The following is a 22,787-nucleotide window of genomic DNA, read 5'->3' on the forward strand; positions in this document are numbered from 1 at the left end:
ATTCTAAGTCTCCCCACAAATTGGGGGTGGAAGAAGGACAGCAGACAGGATGCAGGATCACTAGGACTCTGGATTTATAGTTAAGTTCCCTGGCTAACGTGTATGCAGCCAACCGGGCTCCTGCCAACACAGAAAATTATTTCCCGATATTATTTTCTATAGGACACTAGAGAAATCACTGGAAATAATTTTCACGGTTTCTTCTAGCTTTAAGATCTTTCACTTTTATAAAGCCTCTGGGCTACTTATTTCTTCCCCACCATGTGGGAATAAATATGTGTACAAGTCCTGTTACAAAGAAATACAATGCACATCAAATTTCACAAACTACATGATTTTATTTATAAAACTCAACATATTGTCTACTATTGCCCATGTCCATTGAAGTAGTCCTCAGTTACGACTATCATTTTTCAAAATAAAAATCTTTGAAAACACACTCAGGTAAAGCAAAGTATTACTAAATACTTTATTAAGTTGATATCCCATGGGCATCAATTGCCAACACTATGGAAAAGAGGTTAATATAAAACAATACAAAAGTATTACAGACAACAGCTTGTCAGTATTATCTTCATTCCATTGGTGGGTTTTTCTCACGTAGAAACCTTTATTCGCGAAATCATTTTATTTACAAACCTATTATTCTTTGCTATCACCTCAGCTTTCAGCTGTTTTAACTTTAATGTGATGTCTTCTTCCGACATTTCAGTCAAAGGCATTTGCTTCACCTTGCATAAAAACTCTTGAATAATTTTTTCACCTTCCTGAAAAATGTGAACATTCCATTAGTCCTTAAAATATCTTTTCTAAAAGTCACATTAAATAGTAATGAATTGTTTCATTAAATTTCCATCTCTAAATGCCATCGAATATTTAAAGAACATTCTTTAAATTTTAAGCGTGTACTGTCTAGAATATCCAGTTGACCCCTGAACAAAGCAGGCAGTATCCAATCCTTGTATAACTTTTGACCCCTCAAAAACTTTACTATTAGCCTACTGGTGACTGGAAGCCCTTCCAAAAACATAAACAGTCAATTAACACATATGTTATATTTATTATATACTGTATTCCTAATAAACTAGAGGAAAAAAATGTTATTAAGAATATAAGCAAGAGAAAATACATTTACATTATTGAAAGAAACCCATGTATAAGTGAACCAATGCAAATGTAAACCCATGCTGTTTAAGGGTCAACTGCATAGCAGAGCCCTTAGTTGACCATATTTCTTCATAGGAGACCATTAAAAGGATATTCAGCCGCTATTGACAAAGGGGCTGAACATGTTAGCTAGCAGTTCCCAGATCCCTCAGTGTTACAACTGATAAAACCTTAGTCTTCCAGGGGAAAAAAGAATTCAGGGATAAAAGAATACCATAAGGCATATACAGTAACTGAAATTTAATACTCATACACAGGATGTTTCTTTTATTTTACTGTCCAGTTATTGTCATTCTGAAGAATGCTTATTACATGCCATATGACCTTATCCACATTCCTCACCCATAAAAAGGGGAAAACAGTATTACTGACCTTACTGGGCTGTTGTGAGAATTAAAGAGTTAATATGTGTAAAGCGCAGTGCTGGGTAATGGGCAAGCACTGTGTAAGTGTTTATTATTGCATATGTAGCAGAACTAAAATGTCTGCTTTTCACACAGGAAGCTATTAGGTTGGTGCAAAAGTAATTGCGATTTAAAAGATTAAAAATGATTGCAAAAACTGCAATTACTTTTGCACCAACCTAATAGTTGGTAATAAGTACCCTAAAAGTGAAAGGTAGCTATCAAAATAAGATAAAGGAAAAACAGTTCTCTATTAAACAAGTGCACTTTTGTCTCCCTTAGCTCAAATTTTTTTCAAAATACTTTGTAGTTATTATCAAAAGTACTACATCATTTCTGTTCCAACTGGAAACCACAGATTATCTAAAAGAACCTTCCTAATCCCAGATCACTGATAGCTGTCGTGCTGATACCAAGACCATTTCCAACCGAACATAGCAATCTTCTATATTTAAAACTGTTAACAAAACTATAACCCATTTTTTCTGCTTATATGGGTACAACAGATAAAACCACACTTTATAAAACTCAAAAACCATACACATCACCGATTACCACATCAATTACCTATCCTTCAAGTAAGAACAACAAAAAGTTCACTTGGTAAAAGCTAAAAGTGTGACAAGTAAGAAGTTGTCACAATGCGTACCACAGTAAATGTTACCAGGACCCAGCAGTGAATTAAGGTCCTTTTATTTTCATTATTACAGAGAACTAATAATCCCTTAATTTTTAAAAAGTACATTGGGCATAGGCTTGTACCTCTAAATTTCACCCATCACGCAGAGAAGGCCCATTTCTCCCATGACAACTGAAACATCCTGTCCACGAAGAGCTTTCCCAGTAAACATTTGTCATACGCCACTTGATTCTCTAAGACTATGACATATCCATTATTATTATCTCTCCAACTAGATTCCAGACAACCCGAGGGCAGGAACTAGTTTTATTTCTTTGGTATTCTCTTAACTGAACACTGAGCAAGTATGCAGCTTAAGTGAACTTCCTCTAGGCATTTATGAAGTAATCAAAGATCTGCTAGACATCTATTACCTCCTTGGAATTATTTTAAACCTAGACTAATACTCCTATCCTCCTACTTTTTAACTCTGGTACTTAAGAATGTTATCTTTTGGTCATGCACATGTGTTTCCCTGAAAATAAGACCTAGCTGGACAATCAGCTCTAATGTCTTTTGGAGCAAAAATTAATATAAGATGCAGCATTGTGTTACATTATAATTACACTATATTATATTATTATATATTATTAATAAAATAAGACCAGGTCTTCTATTAATTTTTGTTCTAAAACACACATTAGAGCTGATTGTCCAACTAGGTCTTATTCTCGGGGAAACACGGTAGTACAGAAATCAAAATGAAAGATTCTTTGCCATGCCAAGAAATGTTAAGTGAAAGCCAATAATGAATGATCAATAAATATTACAATCATATGGAACAAAAATAACTCCTCTTGGTGACCTGCTGTATGTAACAAAGGTTAAGTAACTACAAAAGCAATCTGACAAACCTCTCTTTCCAGATAGCACCTCTTTGCTGCTGGTTCCATTTCGTCATTTTCTTGTGATTCTCCAATATTCTGAAACTCCTCCAGTTCCAGGGCTTTTTGTTTAGCACACTCTATTACATGCTTAGGGAAATTAGCAAGTTCTGCAACATGAATCCCAAAACTTTGATCACAGACACCTACAACAAAATTGGCAAGTGTGAAGGGTAGGGTAGGAAGAAACAACAATTTATGCAAATGGAACTTTTCCTTCTTACCTTGTCATTAGAAAACTCAATTTTGTATTATTTCAAACATATTAGCCAACTGTTTCAGAGTAACTTAGATAAAGGAATTTTAATTAAGCCTCCAGTGAAAAGTGATTATGACTTGGCACACAGTGCTATTATTTTATCCTTGACAAATGTAGTAGGAAAAATAAAAACAGCAGAGAAAAAGGCTTGACAGATAATCCTCAAAGGCCTAGGCAAATATCTAAATCCAAAACAATTAATCAACCCAATATCTCTCTGAGGTTTTCTCATTTCAGAAGGGAGGAACTAAAGTACTAAAAAAAATAAAGAAATGTAAGAGTGTCACTAACTAAGAGGTGCATTTAATTCAAAATATACTGACTTATTATTAGTGAATGGTCTGTTCTTTGGATCTACCTACAGCATTTTCTGGAGATGTTGACTCCGGAAAACTGGCTGGATAAATCTATTTAAATATTTACAATACTTTTCTTGGAAAAGTTACCTACCATTCTTACATAATCTCATTCTGATTCTACAAATGACATTGGAATTTCTTTTTTTTAAAACATTTATTTATTTTAAGTATGTTTTCCCAGGACCCCTCAGCTCCAAGTCAAATAGTTGTTTCAATCTAGTTGTGGAGGGCGCAGCTCACACTGGCCCATCTGGGGATCAAACCGGAAACCCTGGTGTTACAAGCACTGCACTCCAACCCACTGAGCCAACCAGACCCCGACAATGGGATTTCTGACCCAAATCACTAACAAACTTATAGGCTAGGTAGCTGATCTCCATCCCCATTCACAGAAAATAAACTGACTGAAGACGTTACTTCCAAATATTTAATACAAATGATGCAAAGTTATTATGGAGCTTCCATTTTTGCCTCAATTATGTAACAACTGTAAATTTTGAGGGTGCCTAGTAATGTACTCCATGCATTCTTGAGCTGGATACTTTGCACAACTAAGACAAACAAATAAAAATAAAACAGAAGCATTTGATAAACTACCACAGTGAAGGACAAACTTTTTCCTATCTTTTCTGTACTTCATCTGGCCTTTTAAAAATATTCTGAACCCATTTCTGTATCATACAAAACACAATGATTTATAAGCAAACCCTCAATTTCATGCTAAGTGCCAAGTCCAACTAAAAGTGTCTATTTTTTGTGTCAATAATAATGTAAACACAGTAACTCAAAAGGATTCTCACTAAAACATAAATAACAAATGATAAAGAACCAAAAATAATGCACCTTTTATGTGCAACCAACTGATGCAGAAAAACATGTTCATGGAAAATCAGAAAGCCATATGAAATGTTATTTTGATGACTGGTGAAATGTTTAATAACGCACTTTATAGTATGTTGATCTTGACTTAGTAATCTGATTAGCTGCCAGACCCACAAATGACAAACTTTTCTGAAAAAATGAAATGCCAACAAATAAGTCATTCCTTATGTGCTAACTACCAACAATTTCAGGATTTCTGGAAATCCCAGCTTTAAATGAACCCATTTATGTAACACACCCTAACAATCAGATAATCACAATAAATAGTTTATTAAACAGTAACAGCTGGAGCCTTAAAATGTCAAGGCTTACTGTTATTGTTATAGTAGCTAATTTGACAAGAAAATGTACTGCCAGGGGAGGTAGTATAAAATACCTCTGAGATGATGTTCAGGAGTATAAATTATTCTTTCTGTGATTGTTTTAGAATGAATGGTCCTATTACAAGACACAGAAATAGAAATAATGTACCACATTCCTGCCCCCAGACTGTGAATTAAGAGTAAATGTGTTCTGTAAAAACACCAATTAATTCATACTAATCTAGAATAAGGTCATTAGTGATGATTTCAAGTCTCCCGCTGTCATACTCTGAATTCACGGTACACCAGAGATATACACTCACCTTTCTTCACCTGATAAAGCATAGTTAAGGTCTCTTCAGTAGTTAGTGCTGTGACATGTAGATTATTAACAGTTGGTATCTGATTGGCCAAGGCAGTAAGTTCATGAAAGTGGGTTGCAAACATGCAAAAAGCACCGATCTTTGTTGCAATGTACTCTGAGATAGCCCATGCTAACCCAAATCCATCATAGGTAGAGGTTCCTCTTCCCAATTCATCTATGATTATTAAAGAATCTTTGGTCGCAGACCTGAAACACAGGATCACATGAAAATTTCCCATGACACGACATGTGGTAATGCAAAACAAAATAAATAAATAAGACAACACAATCGGAAAAATGTGCAACAAACCTAACAAGTTCATTATCTTAACATATTTTAAAAATCACAATGAAGTCAACTAGGCACTAAAACTTCAGCAGAAAAATGGGCATGGACATGAAAAGTGATGGAAGAAACAAAAGGTGAATACATATTTTTAAATTATCAATCTCACTAGTAATAAAGAATTTCCAAATAAAGCAGCTATCATTCATTTCTTACCAATCAAATCAGTAAAACTAAAAAACAATAATACCAACTGAAAATGGAACAAGGGTACAATGACATGAACAGTGGGATACACAGCTGATTGTCATGAAAATTTGTGTGCCTGCCACAATGCGAGATATTAGCAGTCTTTCTTTTTCTCATCTTTAACCAAATGTAAGAGGGGGAAAATTAATTTTAATTAGAGAATTTGACAATTCTTCATGTACTTATTAGTCATTTATTTTTTTCTGTGAATTTCCACTGAATTTTACCTTGTTGACTAATTATTATACCAAACAAATAATAGATACATAATTTACTAAGGACACCAAGAATCAGAAGGCATGGCCTCCCTTCCTTCAAAGAAACTCCAAAAAAGTGAAATAAAAGTAAAAGATTTCAGTAAACTCTAAAATAAAAACCTAGTAAATTACAAGCATGTCAAAGTTCAATGAAGAAACACCCATGACCTTAGTTAGGCTCATGTGACAGAGAAAATCATTGGAGAAGTAGAACATTTCTGTCATTAGGACCTGTGCACATGGGAAAGGACTTGAGTTAAAGACAAGGAGGGACCATTGCAGGTAGTGTGAATAGTGCAGGCAAAAGCATGGCAGTGGGGCAAATTTACAAGGTGAACAACTACCAGAAATCTTAAGACAATTTTTAAAAAATCAAAGAAGCATTCCACAACTATCATCAATCATCCTTTTAAGATAATACAAAGTACATAAAGTTCACAGGAAAACTATTAAACTACATAAAAGATCTCATATGATTTATAGATGAATCTGCAAATGTAGCTCTCATAGAACAGGGACATTTATTTCCATTTTCAGGGGACTCAGAAATGCACTCACCTGAGAATAGAAGCAGTTTCTAACATTTCAGCCATGAAGGTGGAGACTCCTTTCAACTGACTGTCACCAGCCCCGACCCGGGCCAAGATACAGTCCACAATGGACACTTCTGCCGACTCACATGGCACAAAACACCCAATTTGGGCCATGAGAACTATCACCCCAGTTTGGCGAATATATGTTGATTTACCTCCCATATTGGGGCCTATGAAACAAATTATATCAAAAATCAAGATTATTCATTTATTTCTGCTAATAAATTAACTTTGAGTTCTAAATTACACATTAGTTACTAATCACCTAGGTCACGTGATATGGCATACATGCAGCAGAACGATAAGCTGCCCAAAGACACGGACAAAGTTACCGCCCACAGTACTCCCTGAAGTAACACTACTTTCTCTTTGACAAACCTACACTGCTACCTTCATGGAAAAGGACCCATAGGAAATATACCGTAACTGTAATTTGGCCACGACCTAGAAAGACCATATAGACAATTTCCCATAACTCACAGAACTGCTTGCAGCATAATCTTACAGGCTTAATTGACTAATTAAACTAACCACTGTAACTCATTAATAAATGGGCTTTTAGTGAACGGATCAGTATGGTCAAGTCCTTCAAATCACTTAAACTTCACACTAAAGCCCTAAGACATCACCCTACTTTTGGACAATGTACAATTTACATGTCTGAGTTAGATATATGAACAACTTGAAAATCCATTTGGAGAAATAGAACACAATCACTGACGATTTCCCCAATACACTTGCCCAAAGAGTCTTTATTCCCTCCCCTTTGTTTTTAAGAATCTAGTTAAGATCTCTCAAAATACTTTAGTAGTTTGAGGCACATTACACTCGTCTATAAGCAGGTTACTTTTTCTGAGTTTCACACAAATCTAGTGTCACGTCTTTAAAAGAACTGCTACCCTAAGCGGAGGTCATTCCAGCAGCCAATTCTGCTTGGCCTTCAATGACCTCACTATTGAAAGGTCTGACTCAAAGGTAAGATTTGAGGATGAAGGAGTGTTCATTTTCAAATGCACTGAACCCCTGGAACAGAAGTTTCACATAAATACAATATTCTCTTATAAGCTTTCCCTCGTCTTCCAAATCTTCCCTCTAACCCAAATGTGAATATATTACTCACTAGTATGAATAACATGTTCTTTTTCTAATGTCAAGGACTATGATTTTCTTCATCAATTTGAAGCATACTTCTCCAACATTTAAAAAAAAAAAAAGGAAACATTATCCCAAAAAAGCCCATAAACTAGGTTTTTTACCAGTGATGATGTGGAACATCTGTTTATCTTTTTCAAAGTGAACGTCATTAGGAATAAATGCAACTTCATCTTGAACTTCAACACAAGCATGTCTGGATGCTTTTAATTTAATTCTTCCTTGTCCTTTCTCCAAAATGACGGGCCGTACATATGGAACAGGTGCTCCATTTGACACATGAGCAAAGCTGACAACCGCATCTAGCTGAGCTAGCACATCATTGAGCGTCTGCATTGGTTCTACATAGCCTACATAAAACAGAAAATGTGCACAGGAATATTGAATAAAGACATACAGGCAGCTATAAGAATAAATTTAACTCACCCATTGGGAATTCAAACTTTATCTCCTAACTTATGTAATTTTAAAAAATTAATAGACGTTTGCCATAACTAAACTTGAAAGTAACACCTAAAACTCACATGAGGTTAAAATGTGTTGCTGAATCTTCCCCCAGTATAAACAGATTTCAAAAATACAGAGTTATGCCCCTCCCTTACCAAAACCATTAAAATAGAAAAGCACACACTGCCCATAAAGAAATGAAGTAGAGATTAAACAACAACAACAACAAAAGCCTAACAAGGAAGCTTTCATAATATATTGGTGAGAAAAGCAGGGTGCAGTAATATCTGAGGCATTCCTGCAACTCTAAGACCTTTTACTAATTTTTTAAGAGTCTGAAACCAGGAAGGCATTTCACAATTAACGTAAGAAACACACAAACACCAGGTAATAGATATAACGTGATCTTCAGGTCTATACATGTAAAACCTGACCGTCAGACTTTTACTTGAGCCTTTTTTCCCCATTGATATCACATGCAATTGAATTTTAGCATAAATTTAGATCCACAATTGTCACTTAAAATACTTAACAGCATTCTACTCTGCTAGAGCATTAAAACTAAAAGCTAATTAATCGAGGGGTATCGTTGCCCCTTAGAATAGTAACAGTCAATATATTTCTTGGCTTCCCTCAAATACTCATTTGATAAAATATGATTTGCCTCTTAGGAACTTGTAAATAAAACTCTGCGTCTACTTAACAGTTCTTGTTTGATACTGGACACCAGTATGACACTTAAAAGCTTAAGGAACTTTTCATTAGAAACAAAAGCAGATCAGAGAACATGTCTTATGGTTACAGGTAAACAAAATTGAGAACTAGGTGTGATCTAAGTTTTTCTCAGTAGTAATTTCTGGATTGAAACTCTCAGCATTTCTCTAAAACTATTTTTATGCCATAGAGAGAAAGAATCAACATATAAAATGAAAAACAAAACAAAAAACAAACTTAAAGGCTAGTATGTACATTAAAAAGTCACTGGCACACGCTGGGCAAAGCATGTTTAGGCAATAAAACTATCAAAATTTCAGAATAGATTCTAAAATTTTAATAGGTTGGAGTGGTTTAACAGACTCACATTTATGTAGAACTGTCACATAGACATCAATGTGCCAAAAGCTTCAAGGGACATTCAAGAGAATAGTGTTCAATTTTAGAAAAATAAAATTTGAGTAGTCAAATGATAGAAATTTTGACTCATCATTAATTCCCTTGCTCCTCATAAGTGGTAAAATGTTTTGAAAATAAAAATTAACTATGACTGGCCAAATACAAACAATTCTATTTCACCACTTTTAAAAAAAAAGGATATACAGTTCACGCTATCGTATCATGTAGCAAATAGGACCCTGTGAGAATTACTTACACATTAGTCATTTACAATTACCTTAAAACTCATAAAACTTATAACAAGTCAATAAGCATAGATTTATAATAGCTGTTAACAGCACCTCTTCTGGTTTAAGAGCAAGATAGAAAACTATAAAAATGACCCATTACATTTTTAAATATAGTTGTAAATGTGTATACTAAACCAAGACGGTTTCATTTAAATTCAAGGTGACTCCAAATACAAAACCTTCAATTTAAATGTTTAAATCTAGCAGCTTTAACCTACTAGGTGCTTAACGAATATTAGTTAATTAGTTTTTGAGAAAGATTCACAGTTTGGAGATGTAGTGTTTATAGGGTTCTTAAAAATGCAGTCTAGGCTAAGGAACATGATTCAACAAGGAGATTAGAATACTACAGTTATCTGATACCACCAAGCAAAAACGTAATCTTTACAAATCTCATTCATCTCAGAACCAATATAAGTTCTATGTCTCATGATTTCTATTTGCTTTTTGATGGCATTTGTTTCCATAACCCAGAGCATGAGCCCGCAGATAATCTGCTACTGCCTGGTGTTTCTTGCCCTTGTTACACCTACAATAAGTTTTGTGCTTTTCTCCACACTTGTTTTTCAGGGTATCCCCATTCCTTAGGCTGCACAAGCTTCTCTTTCTATGTACCAGAGTAATTTCCAATTACTTTTCCTACCCCAATATAGCAGGCATTATCTGGTAGGTAACCCAACATAACAAACAGTCACAGTGTGTGTAACAGCTTTTTAAAAAAAACCACTCTTCAAGCATCCTGATGTTTTTCTATTATCAAAAATCAGGTCACATTTAGAATATTTAATATATTGACTCCATTAAATTTACCTGAAGAAATATTGACAATTTCTTTAACAATAGCATCCTGCGCTTCCTCATACTCGGTTTTATTTTTGGTATACTCTTCATTGAGAGATGTCAATGTACTGCAAATCAAGATAATGATATTATTAAAAAGATTAAAACATCTACTAAAGGTAATGCGCACTACATAAAATACATCTAGATCCCATAAAGCATCAAACCAATAATTAAAATGAAAATATCACTAGAAAATGAGCAACGCATTAGGGGCAAATGTGGCTGGAATTCAGTGTATCGATATTTATGCTATTCACAACAGTTTACTGGAATAATTCTTCCTGTAACAACAGCTATTCAATTACATAAAATTATATTCTGTGACCTTTTCTAAAATATTTAAATGGAGTAAGTCCTCATCCTGTTAAGATAGAGGCCATCCCCCTTTTAAAACACACATGTGCACGGGCGTGTATACACACGCATATACACATATACAAACACACACAGTTTCTCTCATTACTGTAATTATCTTTTGATACTGAAAGCTGTCAAAGTAGGGAGAATGTTTCAAAAACTAAATCTTATGGAGGAATTTAAAGAGAAAATAAAGGTTGAAATAAAAAATGCTGAAGATGAGAATAAAGTGAAAAATACTCACTGGCATCAAAGAAAGGGGTTGAAACTAAAGACAAGTGAGGGGGCATAAAAAGAAAGAGGGGGGAGTACTTATCAGAAGAAGGATATCGGTAAAGCAAGGCAATAATTGTGAACTTGATGGAATCAGTTAATGACCTAAAACACATAGACAGCTTACAACTCAAGAACAGTACATGGGCAAGTGGCAGCACAAAAAGACGACTAGGAAACAGGTAAACGGAAAGAATTACAGGAAGAAAAAGCAAGAGGTAAAGACATTATAAAGTGAGACCATTATGTGAAAGAAAGGGAAGCAAGAGATAAAAGCAGAGGTGGACAGCAATCAGATTGTATAAGTCATTATAAACATTTTAGTTTTCTGGATGACAGATACTGGAAGATTTAAGAAAAAAAATTAAATGAGCAAAGTCAGATACAAAAGCATTCAATTTGTTGGAAAAAAGATCAACAAAATGAATTTTTCACAACTTTTGGAATCACTGTATCATTCAGTTCAATCTCTTTTATATGTTATAACTAACAAATGGGTGACTTGAAGATGACAGTAACACCCACGAGGTTCTATCTTGTCTAAGCTGAAATATATATACATTTCTTCAATCAGGGATATAGTGTGATAGAAAAACAACTACTAAATTTGGTGAGAAGATCTAGGTTTGAGTCTTTAGTGTTACTAGCTGTTTAACCCTGGGGAATTGGGGGTTTCAGCTTCTTCATCTAAGAAATTAGAAAAATATACCCAAGCTACTTATTTCAGAGAACTGTTATGAGGACAAACTAAACCGACTGTTTTCATTACTGGGGTGTCTGAACACCTAGAATAATGTCTGTACATAACAGACACTCAAAATACTTGTTAAATAAACGGATAAAAGGGAATCGTATATATAAAAGCAATCTGTGAAATACTGGGAATATTCAGGAGAGGTGAAAAGCAAGGCTCGCCATCAGTTCTAGCACAGTACAGAAGAGAAAGGAAAAATGCTCTCCCTCTCCACTCCCAAAGCCACAGACTTATTTTAAAATAATTCTCTTTCTTCACCTATGAATAACTTGCTTATGTTAGAGATTCCTAACATCAGCAAGGGAAAAGGTAGAAAAAAAAACTGGGAAGGTTTTTTTTCAACATGGAACATGATTTTTTTTATAAAGCTGTAATCTAATGAGTGGCCTCATTAAGGCAGGGAGACATCTCCCTAAACTAATGTATATGACCACTTACTATAGCAGAAGAATGTTTTTACTTGACAAATGATAGCAAAGTTTTCTTAGAAAAAAAGTAAACGTGAAAATAACTAAAGCAGAGATATGAGCGGGAACGAACTCTAACGGATATGGAAACATAAAATAAATGTAATACAATCTATTTCATATTGACAAAAGAATGGTGAGACAGGTGAAAAACTAATCTTAAAAACAGATACAAAGTGCCACTTCACTCAATGAGGAAGACAGGGATAGTTTTAACAAGTGGTGATGGGACACCTGACTAGCCTCCTGTAAGAAAACAAAGCTTCAATCTTACCTTATGCTTTATATCAATTAACATTAAATCAGGTAAAACTTCCTTATCATAGAACATTCATGAGAACATCAAAGAATAATTTAGTTCTGTGGAACTACTGAAGGCTTAACAATGTAACACAGGCTTACAAACCTATTGGTAAATTTAACACCATTCTTCTGTATATCTACTGTACTGAAGTTTTTATTATTACGAAGGACTTTTTCTTCCTTACACGTTACGCGAAAGTAATATCCAAACTGTGAGTTGGAATCCAGTTTAATCTGTTTGCCAGAGTCCAAGCCTTAATGATCAGGAAAAAAAGAATAAGTTTGTCATGGATATCCACAGCCATTTTTCCACGTAAATGTTTACAATAATTAAATCTAAAGGGTGAAAAACATACTTTTATTACATGACAGCATACTGGAAATTATTAATATTATCTAACTAGGAAGGACACAAATCCTCCTTCACTAATTACATGAATTAAAGGTATCCATAAAATCCTTAAACTCCCTGATTAATGTTAGCTTCTGGTGTGGAAGTGCTTTCTGGGTAAACCCATCTACGGCTGCAGAGCACCAGCAGTGGGCAGCACAGGCTGTTCTAGATGCTGGGAGCATGAGGATGAAGAAGGCATGGCCCCCGCCTTGAGGAATTCGGATGAGAGTTCTTAGTTAACCAAAGTATTTCTCTGGAAGATAGAGCAAATTAAAGTGTACAAATACACTTCCAAACAAAAACTTGAGACTCTGACAATGAAACTCTAGAAAAACTAGGACATATATTTTCTGGTAAGTGTAGGAAACGTCACAAACAAGCAATGATTGATCAGCTAGACTTTATGCAACAAAGATTTTTGAGTTTTTCTAAGTCTGTCCTCCTCATAATCTTATTCATGAATGTGATCTTTAGACCACAAACCATAGTGTCTACAAATTTATTTGCTGAAATGTAACTCCTGAATGTTAGTAGAAGCAAACAACTATAGACAGACCTCACTTGACAGGAGGGAAAAGACTGCAGAGAGCTACGATGTGAGGACAGTAAACTTCACTATTCTTCAAAAGCAAAATTCTTAAATCCAGGATCAAGTCCATATATGGACTCTCCATGGAAAACCATGCACTTTTTTTTTTTTTTAATACGAAGATATGGGCATACTTCTGGGAAAAAGATCCGTAATTTCCATCAGATGCTCCAAAAGTTTTACTGCTCTGAGGGGTCTTCTAGTTCTAATGCTAAGATTCATTTATTCATTCAACACACAGGTGAGAGATGCTCAGAACAAAGAGGTTTACAAATTCAGAAAACAGCACAGTATGAACAGTGTGAGACAAACTAGGGAATTAATCACCTGGTATGGAAGGCAGACATTAAAAAAAACAAACAAACTTGATATTAATGCAGTGCTTGGGTACCCCAAAGCCAAATCAATTAACTTTACTAGTAGAATTAGACTTATAGAGGAGGTGACATTTAAAACAGGTCTTATTAAAAAGACATGATGCAAGGACCTGTAGGGTGATTTGTTTGGCAGGAATGTGGAGTCATTTGGGGCTTGAGGGAGTAAGAGAACAGTCTGGAAGGGGAGGCAAGGATCTGAATGTAAAGTTCCCTGTATGTGAACTCTAAGTGTTTGTAATTTTATTCTGTAGAAAAAGGGGCTGGCACTTTAAACAAGGAAGTGGTATAATCAGCTATCTTCTAGGAAAGTAATTCTGGCACCAGTATGGATACTATGCAGACAAAACAATTATTCAAACCTCCAACAGCCCATTCTTACCTAGATCTCTAGCTGTACTTATTAATGTTGATTGCATCTTCTTTTCTAAATCATCCATTATTTCTCTTAGTTCACTCAAATTAGGATCAAATGAAGGTTTTACAAGGAATTCATGATTTTCCACCTACAGACCAAAGAGTAGCTAAATTTTATAAACAATAGGTAAAGATGGAAGTCACGAAGCAAGCATTTTCTTTTACTGAATTTAAATTTCACTAAAGTTTTACATTAAATGATTCAATACCCATAAGTTAGTCAGTCACAACCATAAGGAGTTTCTATTTAATCAAGAGATGTAATGTTCTGTTTATTAGCTTAGAGTTCTAGATGTACAAAAATTATTCATATGAAACAGACATAGTGCTATTGATGCATGTCACTAATAGTATTCATTATTTTTATTTACATTTTTCCCCCTAAACAATGTTCAAAACATTTTCCCTAAATATTATAAAACAATGTTCAATGTTCAAAGCCTGTTAACAGAATGTGTAGTTTTTGCCCAAACCAAGGGTCCAATTTAGGAATCTCAAAAAGTCAGTTCTAAAACAAACTATAGAATTTTATTTCTTCAAACTGAAAGTTCATCAAAATCTCATAATTTAAAAACATATGCCTAATACTTTGTTTCCCTAAATTCTTACCAGTAATAACCAACAATAAATCAAAATGAAAAACAAACCTCACTTACAATGGCAAAATATATACATAACATTTAAAAACAAAGTCAATTATATAGAACTTTTATAAAGATAACTGCATATAGGAAGATTTAAAATAATTGATGTGAAGAGGCAAACTATGAAAAGAGAAAACTAAATCAAATATTAAGATTTCTAATGACTGTTCAATAGGAATTGCTTTTTGAAAGAAAACAAAATGACTGAAGTTTAAACACAAAATTATAAAATATTTTTTTAAAATAAAGCCTATCCTTACAGATATTAAAAACTATTAAAAAGACGTAATTATATACAAAAGCATAATATAAGAGTTTTCTAAAACAAGGAGATTTTAAAAAATTTAGTAAGTGGGATTGATATTAAATTCCCAATTACTATCCACTTAATCAGATCATACCTTCATACACCATGTGACCACAAGAATAAGGAGGTAAAATCAAATAACAGAAAGTTAGCAAAAAAGAAAATAAAACATTTATCAATAACTTCCTCAATTTAAACTAACAAAAATCAAAGACAGATTTAATTATATATTAAAATTTAAGTTTTTGAATAAACCTAACTTTAAAAAAATGTTTTGCAAAATATGAAAATATAAAGGTCAATATTTTCTTTTATAACGGTACTTGTTTGCATGTATAAGAAAAACAGCAAGATCATTAAATGGGAAAGTATAAAAACATACAACTCCGATGAGAAAATAGGTAGTAAACAAACCCAAAAGAAAATGTTAGTAGAAGTGCCATAATAATAAAAGACATGAATATTTAAGCACCAAAGATATGAATAATTTAAGATATTATTCTACAGCTTTTTTTTTTTTTAGAAAAAAGAACCCACCAACAAATACTAATGAAGCTAAGTGAAACTGGTATACTCATTCATTTCTAGTGAGACTCTAAAAGTTGGTATTATCTTTGAAAAAGAAAAAAGCAATATACAACAAGACTCAGATATTTGTTATCCTCCTTAGCACAGCAATTCTCCTAGAAATCCAAACTAAGGGAATAATGCAACAGAAGCAAAACAACACAGGGATGAATAAAACCTCTGCAGATTTATTTGTTATAGCAAAACCCAGAAATAATAAAACATCACAATATTTGCACAATGGTATGTCAATAGAATATTAAAGTTATCTAAACAGACAATGAAGATGGTCTAGAAACAAGGAGCGAGACTTATAATTCCAGGGGGGGAAAAAATCACTACAATGGTGGACTGACATGACTACAGAACTTGCCTCTTCCAATGAACTTAAGAGAAAAAGTGCAGCAGAGCCAAGCTCCTATCCTCATCCTCACCTTCCAGAAACCCAATGGTGAGTCCACAAAGGCCTGAGGATTCTCACTAATAATCCTAAATCTAGAGAGAAGCAAGTTGAGTGGGTATCCTTCCATTTTTCTTCCTTGGATGGGAGAATACTGTTTTGAAAGCACTGCTGGGGAGACCCAGGTGGAACAAGGGAAAGTGAATGACTCGGCTCTAACTTACTAAAGTAAATACTCTAAGGGTCACACATCAAATTGAGTATCCTTCAGGATTACATCACTCCTCCCAAACAAGTTGGGCTGATAAAATTAGGGTTTCCAGGCAGGAATTCCCACCCGTTCTCAGGAATTTTTGCTTTCCCGTTCCAGAATCCTGAGATATAAACTGTTTTCTGTTCTCCACGATGAATCGTTCCCACAAAGTGACGGCTGGTACTACCAACTACCTGGGTTCAAGAAGCCAATTTTCCCAATTTCCTGAACAACTTTTCTTGCGATTCGGAACGGAAAAGCAAAAAACAAAACAAAAACAAACAAACAAACAAACAAAAAACCCCGAGAACAGGCGGGAATTCCTGTCTGGAAACCCTAGCAATAAATAAAAAATGTCTAAGAGATACATTCTTAGTACCTTTATTTCCCATTGTGGTTATCACTGGGTTCAAGGAGCCAGTTTTCCTGATTTCCCAACCAACTTTTCTTGGGATTCGGAAATGGGAATGCGAAACAAATTCTTGAGAACGGGCAGGAATTCCTTCCTGGAAACCCTAAACAAAATATGCCATCCAATGCACCCATTGCATTAGACTGCACAAAGAAGCTAAAACAAATTAAACCCAGGCTTGAAACTCTGAAATGGGAAAATGAAACCAAGAAGCAAAAAGAATGAGGAAGGGAGGTTAAGTCCTAACAATAGCATTAAAATGCAAATAAATTAAACATCGCAAAGAAAAAAAAGAGGTACTATTGAATATATTACCTGTACTAACATAATAGAAAGACTTGATATAACCTGAGAGAATTCACATGAAAGGTAGAGATTAAAGTAATTGAAGAGGAGAAAATATAAAGGATACTATATATCTTTAAAAAAAAAGCTCCATTACCCTAGAAATACTCAATAAAATATAAGCTTCCCCCCACCCCAAAAAATGTATAGATTAAGAGAAAACCAGAGGTATGAGCTCCTGCAAAGTGGAGACTCCTCAGCATAAAGTCAGGCCGGGGGTGTGGGGGACGCATTTAAAAAACCCACCTCTTGATAAACAGCAACAATAGGGAAACCTGCATCTGTCAGCCTGGGCCCCTGGGAAAGGGAAGACAGAATCTACTCCCTGACAATGTGTGACTAAAGGCCTGCCTTCACTGGGATTTGGATTTCAAACATCTACTACTGATGTTGGCAGTGAAACAGACTGCTGGTTATTGGCCATTTCTATTATCTCCTCCTACTACAGTGATGGAACTGACACTTTCACAGGACACATAACTATTAAGAACAAAGAATACATTTTGCAGCTTCCCTTGCAGCTAGGTGTGAGCATGATGAAATTCTGGCCAATAGAATTTGAGCAGAAATTTGTGCCATTTCCAGATTGTGTCGTCCTCTTTTCCCTTTGTTCTCTCCCATTGGCTGGAATGAAGGTAATACCTGTGCATAACTGTTCATAAGAGCACCATTCGTAATAACCAAAAGATAGAAACAACCTAAATACCCATCAACAAGTGAATAACCCATGGTATATCCAGACTGGGTTATTGAGCCATAAAAGTGAATGAAGAACTGCCACATCCAACAATGTGGATGAACCTCGAACACATTATTTTAAATAAAGGCGACAGTCACAGAAGACCACATATTGTATGCTTCCATTTATAAGAAATATCCATACCTGAAGACCATAGAGACAAACAGTAGGTTAGTGGTTCCTAGCATCTGGGGAAATAAGGCAAGGGGAGTGACTGCTAATGGGTACAGATTTCCTCTTGGTGATAATGAAAATATTTTGGAACTAGATAGAGTTGATGGTTGCACAATTCGTGAATGTACTAAATGCTAGTGAATATTATACTTTAAAGTGGTTAATTTTATGTTATGTAAATTCACCTCAATTTTTAAAAAGTGGTAATAGATATATATGATGTCAGAAGGGCAACAGATTGGGGAAGGAGGGTTATCACTTTGTGAGGGGTGAAATACCTAACTATTGCATTGTTTTGTACACCTGATACTAAAAAAGTGGTAATCATTGGAAAGGAAAATATATAATGTTCATGGATACAGACTCAATGTTGTAATGACAGGTTGTCCCCTAAGTTAATTCATATGCAATTTAATCAAATTTAATTTAAAAGTTTAGCTATTTAATTTATAAAGTTTAGAAATAGTACATTTCATTGTAATGAAACACATGAAAATAATAATAAACACCAATTTCAGGATAGCATGTATTTCTGTGCAGGGATGTGTGCAAACTGGACTCTATAGTGAATATGTAAATGTTGATTATATTAGTAATTGTAAGACAAGTACTTTACAACCAAAATTTTAAACTTTTAAGTACCTCAAAAAGGAGAAAGAAATTAGTGGGGGGAAGGATGTGAGTAGGAAGAAAGAAGGGGGAAGGAAGGAACAAAAGTTTTGTAAAACCTCAGGGGCCAGACAGAGGAAAAGGGGGACAGTGAAAGTGGAGAAAGATAAAGAGGGGAAAAGATTAAAGGAGTGAACAACAAGTATGAGGAATTCTTCAGGCATCCAGGCAGAAAAAGTAAATCACCTGGAATGTGGGGTGGGTAGGGGTGGTGGAAAATCAAAGTGGTAACAGACATTTTATTAATACTGAATGTAACATTTTAAAGCATTTATTATACATTATCTTTAAAACTTACATATACTCATACAATAATGATACAGTTTTATCAGGATCATGCAATTTTTAAAAATTATTTTTTTTCTGTCCAAGCATTTAGTAAAAATTTATCTAAAGTTACTACGTTTCCAATAATAAATTAAATATCAATAAGTGTATGTGAAAACTAATATTCAAATATAAAATGGTCAAAACACTATATAGGAAGTTTTAAAAATGTATTCGGTTGGTGCAAAAGTAATTGCAGTTTAAAATGTTAAAAATAATTGCAAAAACTGCAGTTTAAAAGGTTAAAAATAACTGCAAAAACTGCAATTACTTCTGCACCAACCTAATAATACATTTCACTGAATCACTCAATCTAACTGAAATTATTTACCTTTTAGTGAAAAATCATTATTTTTGAACCATGTCTTGGGGTGGTTTTGATCTACATTTGCTTCAAAAATAGAAAATCTTTCTATAAGATTTATGGAAAGCAGCCACAAAAATTCCTCAAGTGTTATATACAAAGCTAAGCCTAAAAAGAGAAAAAATTAATCCAACCACTTTGTGTAATGACTGCTCCCTTCATCACATAAACTCTAAGTGCACAGCTGGAAAACATGAGCAAAGCTTTCAGAAATTATACATGAAACAATTGCTATCCTCTTGAGATTTTCTCAAAGCGGCACTGAGTCACGTAATTTTAAATGCCTAAATTCATTACAAATATCTACGACAGTGAAAAGACTGAATTCACCTTATAACCTAAGACAAGTTTAAAGGTTTATAACTGAGAATAAAGATATTATTTACTAGGTCAACTCTCTTGAGAATCTAGAACAGGTTTCAGCTAGGAATCTGACTTATTTAAAAGATAGTATCATACTACAGAGCATGAAAGGCTATCGTTACAGGACAGTTATAGTTAGTTACACTATGTGATCTATGCAACAGTTGTTCCGCTGCTTCCCCCTTTCGTGTATCTCCAACTAGAAGGACAACACAGCCCTAGTTATCTTAGGCCAAGGACCACTAATGTCTATTTCTGGGGCCACATCAGTCTTTAAATGGTCCCCCATCAAGGCAAAGTGCAGGACTCTTACTTGGAATGTTGTACGTACTGTTACTGGTAGGTAGCCATACTAGGGCCAAATGAAGAACCAGACTTAGGTTGAAATTACAATCACAAAAGATAGAACAGGTCAAGAAATTAGCTCCTTTGGATGGCATCACTGAGCTGCCGGATCAAGCAACTGTAAAACAAAGCCTGCCCTATCTCTAGACTTTTAATTTCATGCCCACAGTGCACTGAGTTTTAGATTACCTGCAAAATTAGAGTCCTAGCTGGTATTAAGTTTAACCTCACTCTACTCAGGAAAAACAAAAAGGAAACCCACAACGCTCATCTTAATGGCATAGTACTTAACGTTGAAGGGCCCACAATACGCCAGTGGAGAATAAAAATTATTTTGAAACAAAAGCATTTGAGAATAGACTGTTTCTGAGCTCTCTTACCTGCCTATAAGCAGAGTCTCTCAAAAGAACTCAATTGTCATAAATCTCTTCCTAGGGAGTTTCATAACCAGGAAAGTGGAAGCTGTATCTCCCATCTAGTCTCCAAAGGGTTCATGTATCTTTCCTAGAAATTAATTGTTTTCCCATGTGTACCCTTTCTCCCAACCCCTTTCCCCTATTTAGACAAATGAAGTCCTAAACTCTAATCTTTGAGTCACATTTTTCTGTGAACTCAAAAATCTGTCTATTCTCCTATTAATCTGTGTGGGACTTTCTGTTTTGTTTTTTTTTCCGTCAGTTTAATTCGTAGGCCCTCAAACACTGAACCTAAGAAAGCAGAAGGAAAATTTTTCCTCCCCTACAATGTTAACTGCTTAATGTTCTCCTTTGAGATGAAGAAACTGGGGTTTGTCACATCTAAAGTGACAGCAATAAAATTAGAACAAATACCTCTTCTTTTCCAGTCTATATTCATCTAACCGCACTGCTTACCTTCCCAAAATCCAGACACACTCTAATCCCACAGCATCAAGAATTAACACTTACTACTATTTTACAATCAGAGTAAACAGGTATGTGTCAAGTATTTTAGGTCAAATAAAAGTCCTTAACCCACAGTAGGGCAAGTTAGTATAATGGAGTTGGAGGAGGCACACCAGGTTGTTAATTTAACTTTGTTCATCTAAAAAAAGGAAAGAAATATTAAGATGGTTACCTTTGCCTCTATACTTGTTTGTATCGTTTGTTCTAATACCATGTGTTATGTTTGTAAGTAGACAAGCATCAAATAAAGAAAAACACTTAAAACTTATAATATCATTTTGAAAAATGACCTACAAGCACACTAAATGAAAACTACAAATGGGAGCCCATTAAATCACTAATGGTACATCATCGTTTGTGAGGGGAAGTTTAGCTTACTTGCTGTCAAGCAGGTACAGATCCCAAAGGATGGATCTATACAGTCAAAATGCTACATAATAAGGAGGGAGGGAGAGAGGGAGGGAAAAAGAAGGAAATGAAAAGGCATAATACAAACTAAAAGTATCCAAGATTTTATTATATTGCTGTCTTTTTAAACAAACTGTTCATTGCAGGAAGACAGCTTTAACTGTCCAAAAGGCAGGGCATCCTTTGGACAGGCTGTGAATGAGGATCTGTACAGATAGAGGGGCCACACATTTTAAGAAACTCTTAAACATTTTCAACCATCCAAAATAATTTTTGGCCAGATATTACCCAGTGATTGCCCAAGAGTGTTGCACTTCAGCTAGGCTACAAACTGTTGGGAAGAAAATCAAACACGCATTGTCGAATGTATTAAGCACGCATTGCTTAATGATGTATTAAGCAAGTAGTATTTCAAAGTGTGGTCCCCAGACAAGCAGCACCATTTGGGTACATGTTAGAAATACAAGTTCTCCAGCCTCACCTCAGACCTATAAAAATGTGATTCTGGGGATGGAGCCCAGCCATCTGTTTTAAAACACAAGGCCACTGGATGACTCTGATACATGCTTAGTTTGAGACCCCCAGTATTAGGGCAACTAGAAGAATAAAGGTGGCCACATGGGAAAAATCAACTGCAGCATTTCAGCAGGACTTTGCCAGGCTTCTGGGTTCCTTTAAGTGTGTACAGCTGCAGAGACATTGAAAAGCTCAATTCTTGCCATCCCAACTCCTTATTTTTGTCTGAATTTTTGTTAACCACGGAGAACTACACCTTTACATGCTCTCACTTAAAGAAATGTTTACAAATATCCAACTCTGCCCACAGATAAGGCCACATCCTCAGCTGCAGGGAGGTGGTGATGGTTTCAGCCTCCAGATGTCTCTGAAACAGTTTTTTTGGCCTCCCATTGATAAAAGTTGTGCACCTAAAATCATTCCACTAATAGCAACATTACAGAGGAAAACAATAGCTAAAATGAATGTTTTCCTACACAAGTGGTGAACAATCAAGTTTTTTGGTTGCTTACCCTACAGATAAATGGAAGATTACCTTATCACTGACAAAATATCACCAGAAAAGTGAAGCAT

The 22,787-nt window shown here is 34.8% G+C and overlaps 1 protein-coding gene across 2 annotated transcripts in view; it reads right to left on the bottom strand.

Moving 5' to 3' along the window:
* Window positions 1-314: 314 nt before the first annotated feature.
* MSH2 (mutS homolog 2) overlaps window positions 315-22,787 on the bottom strand; it is a 70,729-nt gene continuing 48,256 nt past the window's right edge. For both annotated transcript variants that reach the window (XM_081069754.1, XM_081069753.1), the window contains 8 exons: window positions 14,424-14,547; window positions 12,788-12,938; window positions 10,498-10,595; window positions 7,942-8,187; window positions 6,651-6,855; window positions 5,260-5,507; window positions 3,105-3,280; window positions 315-767 (listed from right to left, as the gene is read on the bottom strand). In XM_081069754.1, coding sequence (XP_080925880.1) covers window positions 597-767; window positions 3,105-3,280; window positions 5,260-5,507; window positions 6,651-6,855; window positions 7,942-8,187; window positions 10,498-10,595; window positions 12,788-12,938; window positions 14,424-14,547 — 1,419 coding nt within the window. In that variant the 3' untranslated portion in view covers window positions 315-596. The remainder of the gene's footprint in view (window positions 768-3,104; window positions 3,281-5,259; window positions 5,508-6,650; window positions 6,856-7,941; window positions 8,188-10,497; window positions 10,596-12,787; window positions 12,939-14,423; window positions 14,548-22,787) is intronic.

Source organism: Rhinolophus hipposideros, assembly GCF_964194185.1.
Source record: "Rhinolophus hipposideros genome assembly, chromosome: 12".
NCBI classification, from domain to species: domain Eukaryota; kingdom Metazoa; phylum Chordata; class Mammalia; order Chiroptera; family Rhinolophidae; genus Rhinolophus; species Rhinolophus hipposideros.